The 18,018-nt window shown below is 38.8% G+C and overlaps 4 protein-coding genes across 4 annotated transcripts; 3 read left to right on the forward strand and 1 right to left on the reverse strand.

Annotated features, from left to right (window-relative positions):
• Positions 1–92: 92 nt before the first annotated feature.
• Positions 93–2,796, reverse strand: LOC119998204 (ras-related protein Rab11D). Its single transcript, XM_038845464.1, has 2 exons — positions 2,449–2,796; positions 93–847 (listed from the first exon to the last, which is right to left on the reverse strand). The coding sequence occupies exons 1-2, from the start codon at positions 2,679–2,681 to the stop codon at positions 400–402; spliced, it is 681 nt and encodes a 226-aa protein (XP_038701392.1). The 5' UTR covers positions 2,682–2,796; the 3' UTR covers positions 93–399.
• Positions 2,797–4,825: 2,029 nt separating this feature from the next.
• LOC119998205 (polyadenylate-binding protein 2-like) lies at positions 4,826–10,153 on the forward strand. Its single transcript, XM_038845465.1, has 6 exons — positions 4,826–4,990; positions 5,142–5,250; positions 5,617–5,684; positions 9,045–9,236; positions 9,410–9,537; positions 9,657–10,153. Exons 1-6 carry the CDS (start codon positions 4,877–4,879, stop codon positions 9,703–9,705), a joined length of 660 nt encoding a protein of 219 aa, XP_038701393.1. The 5' UTR covers positions 4,826–4,876; the 3' UTR covers positions 9,706–10,153.
• Positions 10,154–10,915: 762 nt separating this feature from the next.
• Positions 10,916–13,891, forward strand: LOC119998311. Its single transcript, XM_038845611.1, has 3 exons — positions 10,916–11,766; positions 12,451–12,561; positions 13,283–13,891. Exons 1-3 carry the CDS (start codon positions 11,122–11,124, stop codon positions 13,475–13,477), a joined length of 951 nt encoding a protein of 316 aa, XP_038701539.1. The 5' UTR covers positions 10,916–11,121; the 3' UTR covers positions 13,478–13,891.
• Positions 13,892–16,870: 2,979 nt separating this feature from the next.
• On the forward strand, positions 16,871–17,623 carry LOC119998122 (EPIDERMAL PATTERNING FACTOR-like protein 1). Its single transcript, XM_038845347.1, has 2 exons — positions 16,871–17,102; positions 17,190–17,623. Exons 1-2 carry the CDS (start codon positions 16,992–16,994, stop codon positions 17,439–17,441), a joined length of 363 nt encoding a protein of 120 aa, XP_038701275.1. The 5' UTR covers positions 16,871–16,991; the 3' UTR covers positions 17,442–17,623.
• The last annotated feature ends 395 nt before the right edge of the window (positions 17,624–18,018 follow it).

Genomic DNA, 18,018 nt, shown 5'->3' on the forward strand with positions numbered 1-18,018 from the left:
AGATCCACATAACTTCCCTCGTTATGCTCTATAACTGATAACAATTGTGAAATCAATGGGTAAAAGGGCAAGGAATTCAAAATAGAAAGAGCTGAATCAAACAAAATGTTTAGGCTTAAAACCCAAAAGAAGGGTACATTTCTCTCGGCATTCAACCTTGACTGGCTTCTAGGATTTTACAGAGTCGGAAAAGGCAGATGCAGTTGAATTCCAATCAGGCAAATAAGTAAAAGAGAATGTGCAACTCAGCTTTACTTTCAATTTTTGGTACTTGATTAACTAGCTGCAGTCCAACACTATGCTAAGGTAATGTAAAATACAACACACCTTTCATCCAAAAATTGCTATATGGATCATAGAGTAAAGAAACTCCACAGTAAAGAAACTTGTCTCACCAATTCACGATGATGTACAACACATCTTATTCTTTTGTGGAATTACCTGTGCAGGACCAGGAATTAGGATCTTCTTACCAGACAGTGACGCAGGATTTCCGTTGCTTTCATTTTCATCAGCAGTCAGGCTCTTCTTGTTCACGATGTTGAAGATCTCTGTCAACACAGTCAAGAACGCAGATTCGACATTGGTTGATTCTAATGCAGAGGTTTCCAAGAAGAACAGTCCTTCCTTCTGAGCAAATTCTTTCGCATCCTCAGTTGGTACAGCTCGCTGGTCCTCAAGATCGCTTTTGTTCCCAATCAAAATGATAACTATGTTTTTGTCAGCATGGTTACGCAGCTCCTCCAGCCAGCGGGGGATGTGATCAAAGCTCTGGCGTTTTGTAATGTCGTAAACAAGCATTGCCCCAACAGCACCCCTGTAGTATGCGCTCGTGACAGCCCTGTATCTATTCACGATATCCATAGAGAGAATAGGAGAACATCAAATACTGATAAAACACTAGGTGGACAAGAATATGTTTGGTTCAAAACAAATATGACAACAATCTATAAGGAAAAGATTGGGAACGACATGTCAAGGATAACTTCAACAATTAGGCAGCTGTTGTATTTTTTTATTCAGCATAGATGAGGAACCTAGCATGTAGCCCATTGGTAAAATTACAAAGGTGCAACATAGAGGTAACAAGTTAAATTCCTGGAAACAACCTCATGAGACTTGTTTACCTTTTAACGCGAACATATGACCCAATGGTAGAGTAGTGGTAATGCAACCCCTAGGTTACATGTTCAATTTTTTGAAACAGTCCTCCACATATTATGTTGTGGTAAGATCTGCATACATACAGTCTATCCCCGACCCCGCACACTGCAAGAGCCTTGTAGACGAGGGTTGTTTACTTCCTTCTTCTTTTTTATATAGGTTTAGGCACGCAACTATTGTTACTCAAGACCATGTGAGCTGCAATAAAAATAACAGACAGAACATAAACATAGTACAACTGAGGTAATGCATATCATTATATGACTGAAAGGCTTATCAGTCTTCATCTGGCGCAGAGATACCTTCGGCTTGTTCAATTCACATGGGACCACTATGCCACATTGGGAAAATGACACAATGCCAAACTCATTGACTGGATCTAGCCCAATTACCAAAAGCAGGAAAAAAAAAGGACACATTACCTCATGATTATTATACAGGATCAAGCTTTATGGCCAATGCTTTTGTCATGTTTCCAAAAAATATGGTTGAAATGTACAGCATCTATGCAGTACCCTCCATCATAAGAAGTGCCCAAATATGTGCAAATATGATCCAGAGATAGAATGGGGCATCAATGAATCAAAAAAATACTAATGGAAAATAATGTGTCCATATAATGATTTATGAATAAGCCTGTGCTGATATTACCGGCTCCAACTACTCGTGGTCACATATTGTATGACAATAATTTGTATAAATGTGACCGAAGTAATACGATTTTGTAGCCCTTATACATGTTTGATGTTTGTGTGTGTGACCAAGTCAAAGGTCCTAAAGGAAAACATGCAATACCACCAAAGTAGAACAAATAAAATTGTAGGTGCAATGGCAGCAAAGAGTCTCTCCATCAGCCCTTCGCAAATATAGTGAAGTCGCTGCAATAAGTTTTCACCAATCAATACAACCCAATGCTCTCTAGAAAACAAGCCAATTAACAATGACAAAAGAAAGATTAGTTCCTTACTTAAAATTATATTTCATTTCCAGGATTTAGAGAAGTTAATTCTCTGAACACCACATCGACTACTCATCAAGTGAAGTGAGCAATTGAATCAATTCATTCACATCTGAATCAAGCATCAACAACTCATACGGACATATTAGAAGTAAGATTCAACTTCAGATCACCCCTAATTCAAGTAATAGACAGATTTTTAAGAATGAGTGCAGATTTCACCGAGTGAAAAACCTAACACCAGCAACAAAACACACCGAAAAGCACAAAATTACGGAAATCCAGTCTCAGCGACGCATAGAAACAAGAGAGTAACGATATAATACCGTTCTTGGCCGGCAGTGTCCCAGATCTGGGCCTTGACACTCTTGTGCTGGATAACGAGTGTTCGAGTCTGGAACTCGACACCAATGGTGGCCTTGGAATCGATGCTGAACTCGTTCCTCGCAAAACGGTTCAGTATCTGCGACTTCCCGACCGCGGAGTCCCCTATCAACACCACCTTGAACACGAAGTCTATCTTCTGCGACGCGTCTCCGTATCCTCCTCCGGTCGCCATTTCTGCTCGTAATCAACTCAGCTGGAACCTGTTAATCTCCTCTTATCTTCTTCTTTCTTCTTCTCTGTTAACTAAATTTGAGATCAGTGACTTCCGCTGCAGAGACGTAGTACTTCAATACTTGTGTGAAAGCCAAGGCAAAATGATTAATGAGGTGAAATCCAGTCCGTTGTGTTCCACAGTATTTAATGTGGAAGCACCAGTGGGATTCCCTACGTGTGGTGCCATCATGATCATTTGTTACGTGGCGTGAATGGATTTGTTGGAATGGAATGCGGGGGTACACGTTAGCGTGTTGGAATGGACTCGGGTGCATTTGTCCCGGGTGGGTTGTCTTTCTTTCCATTATTTATTAGACAGGGGTCGTAAAAAAAAATCGGTTTTTAATAGGAGAATATCACGTTTTTATAAATTATTTACATATCTTAATTTTAATTTGAATCGAATTTCAAACATACTTAATTAATCAAATTCGGATTTGAATTGAATTTCAGACGTACTTAATTAATTAAATCCGGATTAATTTAAATTTAGATCAACTTCAGATTAATTTAAATTTATATTGGTTTAAATTCGAATAAATAAACCGGACAATAACTCAATTAGAGTTAGGATTCCGACAAGATTTACATGTTTTGACTCATATTCGGTTTTAAATGGAACAAAAATTTTATGCTTAGACCCAAATTTTAGATATATAAGTTATATTCAAACTCGATTTAATCCATACCATTGATAGAGTAGCACCCATATGCGCTCAACATCCAAGACCCAACCGACACCCATATGGGTCGACTGTACCCAAGGTCTCTCAATCCATACTAGAAAACCTTGGGTACTAAGGGAGGCCTATACTCCCCCCTATAAACAACACTTTTGCACCCATATCTTTCGATGTGGGACGAACAATCCTATCAATACCCTCCCTTTCAAGACCAACGCCCATATCAATACCCTCCCTTTCAAAACCCAGGCCCACGTTAGAGGGCACCATGGCCGACCACTCCAACAGACTCACCCCCTTCGATGTGAGACGAACAATCCTATCAATACCCTCCCTTTCAAGACCAACGCCCATATCAATACCCTCCCTTTCAAAACCAAGGCCCACGTTAGGGGGCACCATGGCCGACCACTCCAGCAGACTCACCCCCTTCGATGTGGGACGAACAATCCTATCAATACCCTCCCTTTCAAGACCAACGCCCATATCAATACCCTCCCTTTCAAAACCAAGGCCCACGTTAGGGGGCACCATGGCCGACCACTCCAGCAGACTCACCCCCTTCGATGTGGGACGAACAATCCTATCAATACCCTCCATTTCAAGACCAACGCCCATATCAATACCCTCTCTTTCAAAACCAAGGCCCACGTTAGGGGGCACCATGGCCGACCACTCCACCAGACTCACCCCCGTTGGTCGAAAGAATCTCGCTTCGATACCATTGATAAGGACCCCTCCATACCAGTGTTTCATGAGCTCAGGAGAGTCCAAGCCAAAACCCCATCCTAATAGTCCAATAGGCCTAGCCCCCATACATGGGCACACACCCATGGACCGACTGTAGTCCAATGGGCCTCCACAATACCAATGTTTCATGGGCTCTTGTGAAAACCTATTGGACATGTTAAGAAGTGGCATTTGCCCTCCTTATAAATATCACTTAACTCCCCTATCTTTCCGATGTGGGAGTTTCTATCAATGTGCAAGGACCCCTCCATACCAGTGTTTCATGGGCTTTGGAAAGTCCAGGCCAAAACCCCACCCTAACAGTTCAATAGGCCCAGCCCAGGCATACATGGGTGCACGCACCCATGGACCGACTGTAGTCCAATGGGCCTTCACAATACTAAGGTTTCATGGGCTCTTGTGAAAATCTGGAGTGACATTTGTCATTTTTATAAATAACACTTAACTCAGATTGAATAAATTCGGTCATATGTACCGATCAGGGTTTTCCAACCCCCATTATTAGTCATTAGATGCAAATTACGGTGTCGTTTCTAAATGAAAAGGACGCCTACGTCGATTTCGCGTCTCCTTTGTACGGCTACGATTTCTCTGTTTTCTATTATAATCATTGAACGGTCACGATTACGCGACCGCAGTAAGGGATATAAAATGGGGGACTGATTCAGTGCAAGTGCTTCCAGATTCAATAAAGAACACACTCTCGGAGAGACAGAGAGGGATGGAGGAAGAGGAGCATGAGGTGTACGGTGGAGAAATCCCGGACATGGAGGGAGATATGGATCCTCACAGCGCCGATGTCGATATGCGCGCCGCAGAAGATGACGCCGTCAAGGTATATTCATATTTACTCACATACGCGTATATGTATACAACGGAAACCTAATGGGGTCGATCGATTAGGTGATAGATATGAAATTGTAATGTTTACACAGTCGAGCGGTATATATGGGATTTTTATTAATTTGTGCTGGTTACGTGATTAGGCGCAGGAGCTGGATGAGATGAAAAAGAGGTTGAAGGAGATGGAGGAAGAAGCCGCGGCTCTCCGCGAGATGCAGGTAAAGGTGGAGAAGGAGATGGGCGCTGTTCAAGGTTCTTTTTCTTTCTTTCTTTTTTTATTTTTTATTTTCCCCTTTTTCTGATAGGGTTTCGGATCTAGGGTTATTAGTGTCGATTCCATGTTCTGATCCTGGGAGTATTTAGGACTTATTGCATCCCGAATAGCAACCTTCTTAGTTGTTGTAGGAATTTGAACTTGTTCTGCTGGAATGATCCGAATAAACTGTATGCCTATAATTCCGATTTACTCTTAGAAGTTAGAATTGCTATTTAGAATTATATTGATTTATATTCTCAGCCTTTTCAATTTAATTTTCCCCTGATTCTTTCCCTTATAGTTTGGCATTTTAAGATTAAAGATGTATTTGACGCATGCTGTTGGATGTAACTTTGGAACAGATCCTGCTAGTGCAGCTGCTAATGCGAACAAAGAGGAAGTAGATTCAAGATCAGTATTTGTTGGCAATGTAAGAAACATAATATTTCCCCTTTTAGGTTTCAAGAAAATAGTATTTTTTAATGATCTTGTTGTTGCTTTATTTCTTACTATGTTTTTATTCATTCGGTCATCAATCAGGGCATTTTTTGTTTTGAAATTGCTCTTGTTTTAGTGCTTACTTGTCGGAATGTGTGCATGGTTGGGAGCAAATATTTGGGCACAAATATACTTTGCACATTTCAAAATTGCTGAGGAGTTTCGATTATATCAGAAGCGTGTATTTTTGGTGCTCTAAAAATTGTACAGTACTCTCTTTGTATCTTCCATCTCTATTGTTTGGAAAAGCATTTGCATGATTTCATCCATATGGAAACATCAGGTCAAATGGAAACCTGGAGAACTGAAAAGAAAAAGAAAAAAAAGAGAGTAATGAGTAGAAGGTGAAGGGGGAGGAAGAATATTGGCATTTTCTGCACCTCTTACCATGAAGTCAACATAATACCTTCAACAAAACTACAGCAGAAACTATAGAGAGAGTACGAGAGGAAGAATGGTATTCTGACTAATTGAAAGCGGCTCAGGGAATTCAGTGGTTCAGATGGGAATGTACGAGTCAATTCTATTGCTCAGTGTTTGCGTCCTCACATGCTCCTTTCCAATGTTGTTAAGAGTGGAAAGCAATTTCAGGGTTATCGTTCTCATTTATGTGGAAAGCGGTTTCAGTTTATCATTCTCAATATTTAGGTAGTCGGTGTCTGAAAAGTCATTATATATGATCAAACTAAAGGGCATTCTAGCCTGAGCAATCTAAGCACCCAGTTCTAGTGAGTGATGATTGTAACGGTATACTAGAAAATAGAAATATGGAATTTGCTGGGACTCAAATATAGCATAAGAGTTTGTTGGAAATGGGGTTTCGATCTATGGAGTCTAAAGAAAAAGATAGGGAAGAAAACTGTAGGATGTCAGGAGACTATTGTAGGAAAATAGAACAAAAAAAGGCCTTTTAAAGTAACAGTAAAGCAAAATACCCCCCCCCCCCCCCCAATCCCCCCAAAAAAAAGTTCTGTGACTACTTGTCTACAATGTTCCTAATACTCGGGTCATGGTGAGCAGTTCACATTTTTTAATCACTAAATAATATCAGTATCATGTTCATTTTCTCCCTCGTTCTCATCGAGTATTCATTCAGCCATTGCTCCTCTCCTTTGTTGTTGTCAGTAAGTCACATCCTTTATGTTCCATTGCAATTGCTGGTGTTGCATGTTTAATTTGGGGTTTGAGTTTTACTGTATTCTGTCGGGATTTAATTTATAACTAAAACACTGTTCATTTTCCCCTTATAACTTCTGGTCTGGATATTGGTATTTGGTATCATGGTTTGACCCTATGTCTCACTATGATCGCAGGGTTTGTATTCCACGCGTTCTCTATTAGTAATGCTGGAATAGTTACACTATCTTATGAGGTTGTAGTGAGGAGAGGAAAAAGGAAAACAAAAGAAAAGAAAAAAAATGAAAGATCAAAAAATCTCTATGTGAAAGAAAATGTAAAAAAACTCTCAAAAAAGTTGGGGAGTAAAAAAGGGAAGAAAAAAAGGAGAGATGAGAAAGAATTTCCTGGGAAAAAAAGGAAACAGGAAAAAGAAAACAAAAAAGAAGGAAGTGTAATAAAAATAAAATGAAAAGGAATGGTTTGTGGAGAAAATGTTTTATTTGAGAGAGTGGATTGAATTGGAGCTTCTATTTTGATGGTTGCTGAAATGGATTCAAGTGCAATGTAATTTTGAGCTGCTTTGAATGCGAAAGGCTGCAAGACAAACTTTTGTCTTAATGGAGGCAGCATGGATGCTACTGGTGTGGTGCGCGTTGGCGCTCCTGGAAAGGATGGTTATTGAGCAGCGGATATGATGAGGTCGTAAGATTGTTAATGTTGCGTTCTTGTGACCTTATCTTTTGTCAACCAACACTTTTATTAAGTTTCATTCATTGTTATGTAGCTGTCTAATTAATAGGAATTTCCTTCCTCCATAGGAAATGACTGCTGCTGTGGGTGGAAATTACCTGATGCATTGTTTATCTTTTATTTTCACATTTATAATGCTACATGAAAAATATGCCACATGCGTCTCTACTTCTCTTTTTCATAGTGAATCCCTCTGCATTCTTGCCATTGGTCCTGGAACAAATTTGCAATCGCTGTCTTTTGAACACGATATGCTGTTCTAAAATCTCACGCATTCATTTTAGTCTTTCAGTTTTTCACTTATCTGAAAAATTCATTGGTTCTGGTTATCCCTTTGGTGTATTATCCATTCATCCCTCTTTAGAACCCTTCTATTAATATTTTGGTGCATTGGAGTCGTACTGTTTTGCAATTTGCTTCTAAATACATTTTTAAGAAGTTATCTTGAAGATTGCTGTGATTTTAACACACAATTAAATGGTTTATTAAATCATCTGTTTCCCATTCCATTGAATTAAGTTAAGACGTATTCTTTTGTTTACTTTCACCCTTTCATCTTATGTCAGTGGGTGTTGCGGTGATTTGAAGTTGTCGATAAAATAGATTGCAGTCTCGAAAGTTTGTGCAGGACATAGTATCAAAAAATTTCTCATGAGGAATTAAAAGAATGCTCTAATTTTGTGACTATGATTGTCTTTTATTGTAAACTATGAAATGTTACAATTTAGTCATTTTGTTGACAAGGTGTTTGGAATGATATAAGTCAACAGTTATTGGAATGTTGTATTCAGTAAAGCTTTGGGCGACCTCGAACATCCTTACAAGTAGTTGTTGTGGATTTAACAAAATGAAAATTATATTTTAAATGAGCATTAGTAACTGTAACTCTTGGTGAAAATGAGTTGGCCCCACTTCAATAGAAAGTTGTGATGGCTAGAAAATATTTTACTCACAGCATAAAGGAAACAAGATATTTCTCTTAGTTTTACCATGACCTTAGGCAAGTTCAATTGGTAAGCCTGTGTTTCGTTGCAAAATGAGTATTTTTTAATTAGGATTTGTTGTTATATTGCAGTTTGTATTTGCATAAGTACTGAAATTTTGCTTGAAAACTTGTAAAATTAGTAGTAACTGTAATATACTAACGTTCCTGGTAGGATGCAAATCTTAAAACATGTGCGTTGATGAGCAGTAGATAGTTTTCTTGTGTTTTTCAGCTTTATTTGTTTTTGTCCTTGCTAAATACTGCTGGCAACTTGGCTTAACGAGTGCACTGGTTATCATGGATCCGTGCTACGTTCTTACCTGCTTGAAAGCTGTTCTGGATTGAAAATGTTTCTCTTGTGGCATCTTTGGTTAACTACTTATGTGGTATCAAGCCTACTCCAATTTTTCATCAAGAGGTTGGATTCAATTCCTGCAGGTTGATTATTCATGCACTCCTGAAGAAGTGCAGCAGCATTTCCAATCGTGCGGCACTGTGAACAGAGTCACTATTCTCACAGACAAGTTTGGACAGCCAAAGGGTTTCGCCTATGTGGAATTTGTTGAAGTGGAAGCTGTTCAGGAGGCTCTTGTGTTGAATGAATCTGAACTACATGGCCGTCAGTTGAAGGTAATTTCCTTTGGAAAGATACAATGTTTTGTCTTTTATTGCCAAACGTGGGGCTTAAGATTTAAGAATATCACACAATTTATGATGGGTGTATTCCTAGTGGTATGGTGGTTCTCTTGAAATAATCTTATTCCTAAATTTTATGTTTTTTGTTCAATTGACAAACATTTCAGGTTTCAGCAAAAAGAACAAACGTTCCTGGGATGAAGCAGTATCGCGCAAGGCGTTTTAATCCTTATGCTGGATATGGATTCAGGAGACCATATGTACCTCCATATTTATACTCCCCTTATGGATATGGGTATATTCCACCGGTCCTAGCTAGTCTGTTTCATTGTCGAACAATTAGATCAATTATTCTTGTTCTTATCTTGGCTATTTTAATTTATTTTTCATTTTCATTTTTCTTTTATTTTGCAGCAAGGTTCCTAGGTTTCGAAGGCCAGCGAGATACATGCCTTATTACTAAAAAGTGTTTGCTTTGTAGCCAATGAAGTTAGCATCTTCCGAGAGCTCAAGACTTTTACATATTTTATTTTAAGAAGAATTTGAGACACCTAATCTTGCATGCATGAAGATTGTCTTCATAATGATTTTACTATATGGCACAGTGGAAAGTAATTAGGCAATGTTGCCTATCAGCCCACGCTGCATTATCTCCTTTTTCTTATTCCATCATCTTGCGACATGAAGTTGTGTCCATGTTTAGGCAGTGATTATATTTCTTTTTGCGCGAACTGCCTTGATCTTAATTGCTGGAACCTGTTTTTGTATGAAAGGGGAAAAAAAAGGGTTCGGAGGTATGATGTATGAGTAGGAGGTTTGCATGTGTTAATAGTTAATATTTGCTTCTGGTGATATAGAATTTCTGTACTATTTCTAACCGAGGATTCGTGGTAATGAATCCATCATTTATGCAATTTGACTATAGCTTTTCGATAAGGATTTTGTTGATGAAACTGTTTTGGGTGCTTGGGAGTGGAAGCAGTTTTAGCTTTTGAACTCTCCGCAGTGCGGTGATATAGTAATGCACTGTTCAGTTAAAACACTTTTTCTTTGAATGCGGTGTGTTTAAACCAAAACTAAATGCACTGTTCAGTTAAAACACTTTTTCTCCGAACGCGGTGTGTTCAAACCAAAACTAAAAGCGGTGTATTGGACCGGTGTAAATACATAACCAGACGGATTTGGAATATAGATTTTGTTGACGAAACAGTTTTGGGTACTTGGAAGTGGAAGCAGTTTCAGCTTTCGAACTCTTTGGGCTGAACTCTTAGGGTGATATGGTAATGTATCGTTTTGTTAAACGCTCTTTTGTTTGAACTCTCCATGGTGCCCCGTTCGATTAAACTTTTTTTTTTTTTTCCCTTCCGAACACAGTATGTTTAAAGCGGTGTATTTGACATGTGCAAATGGATAGCCAAACGGATTTGGAATAAATATGACGAGATTGAAGATTCGAACACATACCATAGTGGACTGGATTGGGAATAAATATGATGAGATTCAAACACATATCTTAGTGGGCTGGACTCTGCTGCCATGATCTGCTTTTGTCAAAACTTTGGGCTGAGGCCCGTTAGCTTTAGCACCTTAACATTGATATTCGGATATTCCCTCTAGATCACTGCGTATTTTATCCCATTCCAACAGTCTAAAACTAAAGTGCACGGATAGCCCCTTGGCCTTGTCTGCCATTGAAACCATCGTCATAACCTGTTCCCTCTCCCTCTCTCACCCCTCTCCCCTCTCTCTCACAGAGACGCACTTTCTCTCTCTTTGACCAAAATCCCTCCCATGCCGTTTCTGGATTCAGATAACTCAAAAATCTAACGAATTGTAATCGGAGTACGAGTACGCGCAAACACAGCAATCAACGACGGCAATGTCACTGCCATCTCAACACCTCTTCACAAACTCACCTCCCGCTCGCATCCCGCTGCACATCAAAACTCCGATTACTCTCGTTCCTCGAACACTCTCCAGTCATCTCATCACCGCTTCGCATTTTCAAAATTTACCCCTGAGGCCCCGAATTTCTTTCACTTACATCCTCGTCTCGCTCAAGACCCGCCACTCTCGTCTCCATGCATATGAGTCCGACACTATCTTACAACCAAATCCCAACTCCAACGATTTCAATTTGGATTCTTTTCTCTCAATCGCCGAGTTTTTGTGCCTTGCGTCATCCGTGATTGTTTCAATCGGTTTTGCCATAAATAGTGCATTCCCGGGATCGAAAGCGACATTTCTTGGGGCGCTAGGAAATGGGGCTTTTGCATGGGGAGTGGCGGCCTTGGCGGGTGGGGTGGCGATTGGGGCATGGATAAGGACGCGGCAATGGCGGATGGTTTGCAAGGAGACGGTTAGAGGAGGAGGACCGAGTGTGAATTTGGTGGATAGGATTGAGAAGTTGGAAGAGGATCTGAGGCGCTCTGCAACAATTATTCGGGTTTTGTCTAGGCAGCTTGAGAAACTGGGGATTCGATTTCGGGTCACTAGGAAGTCTTTAAAGGAGCCGATAGCTCAGGTACTCTCAATTTATCTACTTTCATCATTGACCCTCTATGTTTAATGAAACACCATGACCAATTTATTGAACTTCGGAGCTGATTGATGCACTGACACAACTCCATAGTATGAATTCTTACTTTTTTGAAGAAACTGTTGTCTTCAAATACCATTGAACATCTAAATTTCTTCAAATATATATGGCTTCGACGGAATGAGGATCCATTGTTTTATCAAATTCACGTGGGACTTGTATATTTGCTGACAATTGCAATTGGTAACTCCAAAGTCTTGCAGATATTTTGAATGATATTGCATAGCATTTTCTTTAGAGTCAGTGGCATTGAAGCTTACTGTTATCTTTTCTTTCCTAAGATGAATTTGAGGGTGACACCGTGGGTTTGTTTAACTTATTGTCAAGTTTGTAGAGTGTAGGATGCGATAATCTGTTATGGGGAAGTTAAAAGTAATACTACTTTCATAAAAGTCACCAAGCCATGTTCGTAGTTGTATAATCGGTTATTTTCATAAAGTTGTGTTTCTAGTTCAAAGAATTCTAAACCCAACTAGAAAGACTATTAACTTCATGACTCTAAAATCCCAATATTTGAATTTTGTCGTTCTTCCTATCTGCATCACTTATGTTACTCTTACATTTTGCAAAATTCCTGATAGCTTCTGACCATCAATGTCTCTCCTGAAGACTGCAGCTTTGGCGCAAAAGAACTCAGAGGCCACTCGAGCATTAGCAGCGCAAGAAGACTTACTGGAAAAGGAGCTCGGTGAAATTCAAAAGGTGTTACTTGCAATGCAGGTAAATCCAACAATGTGGAAATTGTCTTTTGATAGGATTATTTTTTAGTTATAAATTCTCTCGATGTATTTTTATGGGAGCAAAAGAAAACTTATTAAGAGGGGCGCCGACAAGGCAAAACCCTTATAAGGAACAGATACAATGGGAGAAAGTAGCACCCTTAAAAAAAAAAAAAAACACTCTTGATGCTAGAGTTCCTTGGCTAATCACTAAAGAACAGGATTTTTATTTATTTCAATAGGAAGTATTATGTACATATGAAAACCTGCCTGGAAAAAGGTCATATCTTATTTCACTCTCTTCCACTAACTCTCCCAAAAAGGGGGGAAATGGAGAAAAAAATGAAGAGTGAAACCTGGTCAGGCATCATTCATCAGTTCCCCAGACCTTTTGTTCTGAAAATGCGGGCAGTTTTAAATGGGAATCTTTCTACTAGAATTTCAAGTTGGTTTTATATTCTTTTATATTCATTTTGCTTTGATAATTTTGATAAAGATTTGCGAATTGTTATGTTTGAGGAGCACCACTATTTGCAGTAGTCAAGCTCCTCACCTCCTTTACAACGTGCAGGAGTTTGATTCCCGATTCCCCTTGAATGGTCCATCAAAAATGATATCGTTATGGTCACATAATCATTTTGCAGTTTTAATTGTTGAAGCGTGACTTTATGGTGCTAAATTCTGTTTTTTGACTTCGTTTTTGCTCCGAGTGTTATCCTTAGGAGCAACAGCGAAAACAACTAGAATTGATCCTTGCAATTGGAAAGACTAATAAGCTATGGGACAATAGGGAAGAAGCCACTCGGGAAGAGGATAGGGTTAACTCATTTAAATTGAAGGAGGGGGAGAAACAAATGGACTTTGGCAATACTCACTTTTCTAATGCAAGCATGGGAGCTGCCAATGACAGAGCCTAGGACTTTGTTGCCGCAATGTCTGATCTGAGTTTTCCGTCTCAACTACCTGGCAACATCGGATTGCCTTATCTTTTGTTCCACAAAGTGATGGTGGCTTTTGTCACTCTGACTGCATTTCCAGCCACCATAACTTTGAACATCAGAGATTGCAGGACGAAACAGCAGAATGATTAATGATAGACACGTTGGAAATACTAGTTTTCTTTTTTACTATTGTTAAAACATTATAGAACTGTTTGTTGGATGGTGTAGCATAGCTTATGTGTCGAGTTGCAAATGTATGTATATATGTTTGATTCATGTTTGTAACATTCTAGCACTTAGAATGGAACATTTCATTCTTCAAAGGGATCAGTATTGTAAAACCCCCATGTACTTTCTGTAAAAGTTGAAACAAGTCTCGTCTTTGTACAATTTTTCGGACTAAACAAATTCATCTACTTTGCGTTTCGGGCTAAACAAGCCTCTTTTACTGTATTTGTTATTAACAGTAAGTGTCAGGATTGTTCTGTGTAGGTAGACATCACTACTCTTTCAGTATAGTATTTCAGCTAACTAAAGTTAGTTTATAATCCTCCCCAACCCTTCTCTCTCTAAAACACTCTGGTTGTTGCTCGATTAGGGACTACGATATCAAAAAGTACCGCATTGTTCAAATGTTGATACGTATATTATATATTAGCCTAGTTTGACAAACAATATTGACAATCATATATATGATAGTAATAGAAATGTTGGACAATAATGGTTTCATGTATAGGTAATGAAAATTGGGTCGGAATCATTCTACCTTCTTGGGCCAATCGGTAAGATGGGCCCGTGAAGATTTGGTCTCACTTTGATTCTTGAATACCTGAACAAGTTAAATCTCTAGGTTTTAAGTGGTATTCTTTCTATAATAAAAGATTCAATTCCCTCACCTTTTCTCCTCCTCGGGTTATATAGTCCCTTTTCAATGATCATAGAATCTTCCTTCATCCGGAAGGTTGACTGGTTTCTCTTATTTAATGGTTGATTTTAAGCCGTTATTGTTATTTCAGGAGGATTGACTTAACTCGTCAATCTCACTCCTCAATTAGGGGATCTTCATAACTATCACATCTCTTAATCCGCTCCTTCTGTGAGACTTGTTAGGCTATTAAAAGTTCATTAGTTGACTTTTACGAAGGTCATTTTATTGCTCTACAACATAAGAAACAAGAACAAGCAAAACAAGGAAGTTTTGGTTGAAATAGTGAAGTTGACTATTACAAATTCAATTATTGGAAAATTACCCCAGAATCCTCATTCAACAATATCAATAACAAAAGAGAAATTGAACTTGAAAATAGCAATACAAAATCGGAGAAAAAACCACGAATGTTGTCAAAAGACAATCAGAGAACCTTCATTATGTGAAAAATTTGTACAACCATATCCTCCTATCTCTAACAGTACTCTACATCTTGGAGTCTCTCACCAAAAAACCCAGGCAAAACTCGAGAATAAAAACTAAGAGTTTAATTCTATCTAGAATCTCTCCCCAAGATATTTTCAGTTTGAAAAATGAGTTTCATCAAAACAGCGACTCTTTGTAACTCAAAAACTCATCCAAAATCGCATCTATCTATCAGTTGTTCAGACCGCTCGAGTATTTCTGTCAGCTGTAGATGCTGTCTGCACAGTCATCCGAACAACACACCCAACCGTCCGAACGGTTTAACTCCTGCCCATATTTCTTTATCTTTTACACCTTTTTTTTTATCAAAATCCTAACACAAATCCCATATTTCTCTCTCGCATGGTTTGATTGACGGCTAGACTTTATAGATGGTCCTCTCAGACGTCACTTCTCCATTCCCCATGACGAATCACTACAATCCTATAAGATTTCAACTTTTCTTTCACATCGTTTACCGTTTCTATCAACTCTTTTTTGACCTTTTTAATTCACAATCGACTGTGGGAGGTGTTCTACGTTGTGTGATCACTCACTGTCACCACACACTACTCGTGAGCATGACGAGAGAGAGAGGGATTGCGCAGTGTCAGTCTTTTTCTGTTCTGTTACTGCTTTGACTGATTTCTGGATTGATGAGGTAGAAATTGAAAACAGAAGCAATGACAGTCATCGAATAACCCTAAGATTAATTGAAGACTCGCATGGATAATGGCGGGTACATATTTTGGTATATGTGTTTGTGCTTTCTTTCTTGAGTCATAAACCATATTCTGTGCAAATTAATGAAGAAATTATCACAGCTGGCTTTGGTGGGTAACTCAAGTCTCTTCTTTGATATGCAGTAATTAAGAAGATCCTGACTTGGGTTTTATGGGGTGTGTTTGATAGTGTATTTTGTAAGAAGATCTTGACTTGGGGGTCTTATGGGATGCGTTTTGTAGTGTATTTGCACCTGTCAAATGTACCTCTTTTGATTTGAACGCATCGCGTTCGGACAAAAAAGTGTTTGGTTGAAAGGTGCATTACAGTATCACTACACCGTGGTGAGTTAGAAATTGACCTCATTTTTTACGTTAATACTCGAGATGATTTTTTTTTCAATTTTGTTCTCAATCAATTTTCTCATTTAATTTATATTTTTACAAAAAAAAGTCATCAAAAATAGTATTTTTAATGAGACTTCAAACACTTTTTTTCACCTCAACTTGCTACATTATTTTTATGATGAACATTATTTGCACCCTTTTTTTTATTAAGTACATCCCGTTAACCCTTTAAAAACACAGTAGAATGGGGTGTACTCAGTAAAAAATGTGGTGTAAATAATGTTCATCTATTTTTAGTGTCGCTTCAAATTTTTTTGTCATGACAACTCACCACAGTTTCAAAACTCGCCCCACAAGAGGTGAAAACACAATATACTCCGAGACCACCGATCCATTGCATACCAAGACAATTCTATCAACAAGAAGATTTAGATATAATAATTCTGTTTGGGAATTTGGACAACCCTTTTTCTGTTGGAACATATTAATAGATCTGGTGAAGGTGAAGCATGTCTCTGGTATGAATATACATACTCATATAAATACTCAAAACCAAACTATTTCATTCAATCAATCTCAGTCAAAACCCCGAATCTGACACTGAAAGAAAAGTGAGCCTGGCCTTGTATTAAATACTGAACTAATCACTGCCTCCTTTCTCTTACATTTAACACACCAGCTGAATCTACTCGACGACTCCCCTTTCCTTTCCTGAGCTAGTAAAGCCAGAAAATAAAACAAATGTAAGGAAGAAGAAAAATAAAATAGTGGCCCATACTATCCTTTCCTCTGACGTGGATTCTTTCAATTTGTTTCCCTCTCATTGTATTGTTCCTTTCACTCTCTCTGCCCTCATATGTCCTTTCCTCTCTCACTAACTCAGACCCTCAATTTATGTATTTTCTCATCTTCATCAACAACCCAACTCTCTCTCTCTCTCTCTCTCTTGCATGCATTGTCGTAAACCCAGTTACTTTGAGAAGCATTGGCGAATTGGGTTTGAATGACTTTCATGGTAGCATGAAAAATGCCTTATTTCTCACATCTCCTTTGCTTTATCACACTAATTCTTCTACAACTGAACTCTCTTTCTTCAGTTTCTTGCCTTAATCTGCTAGGGCCACCAAATTCTCCTAAGGTAATTAATCCCCCCCACCCTTCTCTCTCTGTTTTTTTTAAACCTTAGGACTCTGTTTTTGATTGATAAGAGTTGGGTTTTGTGTAGGTGGGTATGTATTTTGAAGGAAAAGGAAGGCTTGGTTCAAGACCACCAAGTTGTCACAACAAGTGCAACCAGTGCCACCCATGTATGGCGGTTCAAAACCCAACTCTACCGAGTCACGACAGAGTCCGGCCGGGTTTCACCAAGACCCAGTTATCTGACTATTCTTACGGCGGTGGTGGTGGTGGGCGTTACTCCAATTACAAGCCTCTTGGTTGGAAATGTGGCTGCCGTGACCACTTCTACAACCCTTAAGAAAATATGTTTTCTTCACTAATTTGATCTTGATTTCCTCTGTTTTTTTCCTTATTTTTTTTTTCAATATTGGTTAATGGGGGGTTTTAGGATTCTTTAGAGATGATGATGTAACGTGTTGATTGTTTCGGCATTAATCAGTACAGACAGAAAAAATGTGATACAGTGTACAGAGATTTGTATTTTTGTAAGCAGGCTCTTCACGGTTTGTAGATTCTTATGCCTTTTTTCTTCTTAATCTTCTTGGGATTTCTGGGACCCAAAGCACATCATTTCTCATGTCTTGTGCCTGATTATATCCGGTCAACTAATTTGTCTCACTGTCTCTGTGGGTTTTAGGCCATTCTACAATTGCCGAGTTGTGGTCTCTTGACTCAGATTTTAATTCTGTGGGGTAGAAGTAAAACCCAATAATAATGTGTCTTCGAATCAGTCAATTTTGTTGAACATGGTTTCCTGCGCTTAGGACACCTTTACTGCTATTAAATACTAGGCTAGACCAAAACTTTCCGCACATATTAGGATGGGCCTCTAAGAAAAAGCCCAAGTGTGGCTCGGTGAGGCAAAACTCAACAAA

This window comes from Tripterygium wilfordii, chromosome 5 (genome assembly GCF_013401445.1).
Source record: "Tripterygium wilfordii isolate XIE 37 chromosome 5, ASM1340144v1, whole genome shotgun sequence".
Taxonomy (NCBI): domain Eukaryota; kingdom Viridiplantae; phylum Streptophyta; class Magnoliopsida; order Celastrales; family Celastraceae; genus Tripterygium; species Tripterygium wilfordii.

Bases quoted from the DNA above. Each gene is read 5' to 3' on its own strand.
- LOC119998205 (XM_038845465.1), top strand. From the start codon at position 4,877: ATGGAGGAAGAGGAGCATGAGGTGTACGGTGGAGAAATCCCGGACATG. The intron at 4,991-5,141 runs GTATATTCATAT...TTACGTGATTAG, and splicing joins CAGAAGATGACGCCGTCAAG to GCGCAGGAGCTGGATGAGAT. The intron at 9,237-9,409 runs GTAATTTCCTTT...CAAACATTTCAG, and splicing joins TACATGGCCGTCAGTTGAAG to GTTTCAGCAAAAAGAACAAA.
- LOC119998204 (XM_038845464.1), bottom strand. From the start codon at position 2,681: ATGGCGACCGGAGGAGGATACGGAGACGCGTCGCAGAAGATAGACTTC. The intron at 848-2,448 runs GTATTATATCGT...TATCGTGAATAG, and splicing joins GACACTGCCGGCCAAGAACG to ATACAGGGCTGTCACGAGCG.
- LOC119998311 (XM_038845611.1), top strand. From the start codon at position 11,122: ATGTCACTGCCATCTCAACACCTCTTCACAAACTCACCTCCCGCTCGC. The intron at 11,767-12,450 runs GTACTCTCAATT...TCTCTCCTGAAG, and splicing joins TAAAGGAGCCGATAGCTCAG to ACTGCAGCTTTGGCGCAAAA. The intron at 12,562-13,282 runs GTAAATCCAACA...TGTTATCCTTAG, and splicing joins AGGTGTTACTTGCAATGCAG to GAGCAACAGCGAAAACAACT.
- LOC119998122 (XM_038845347.1), top strand. From the start codon at position 16,992: ATGCCTTATTTCTCACATCTCCTTTGCTTTATCACACTAATTCTTCTA. The intron at 17,103-17,189 runs GTAATTAATCCC...GGTTTTGTGTAG, and splicing joins GGCCACCAAATTCTCCTAAG to GTGGGTATGTATTTTGAAGG.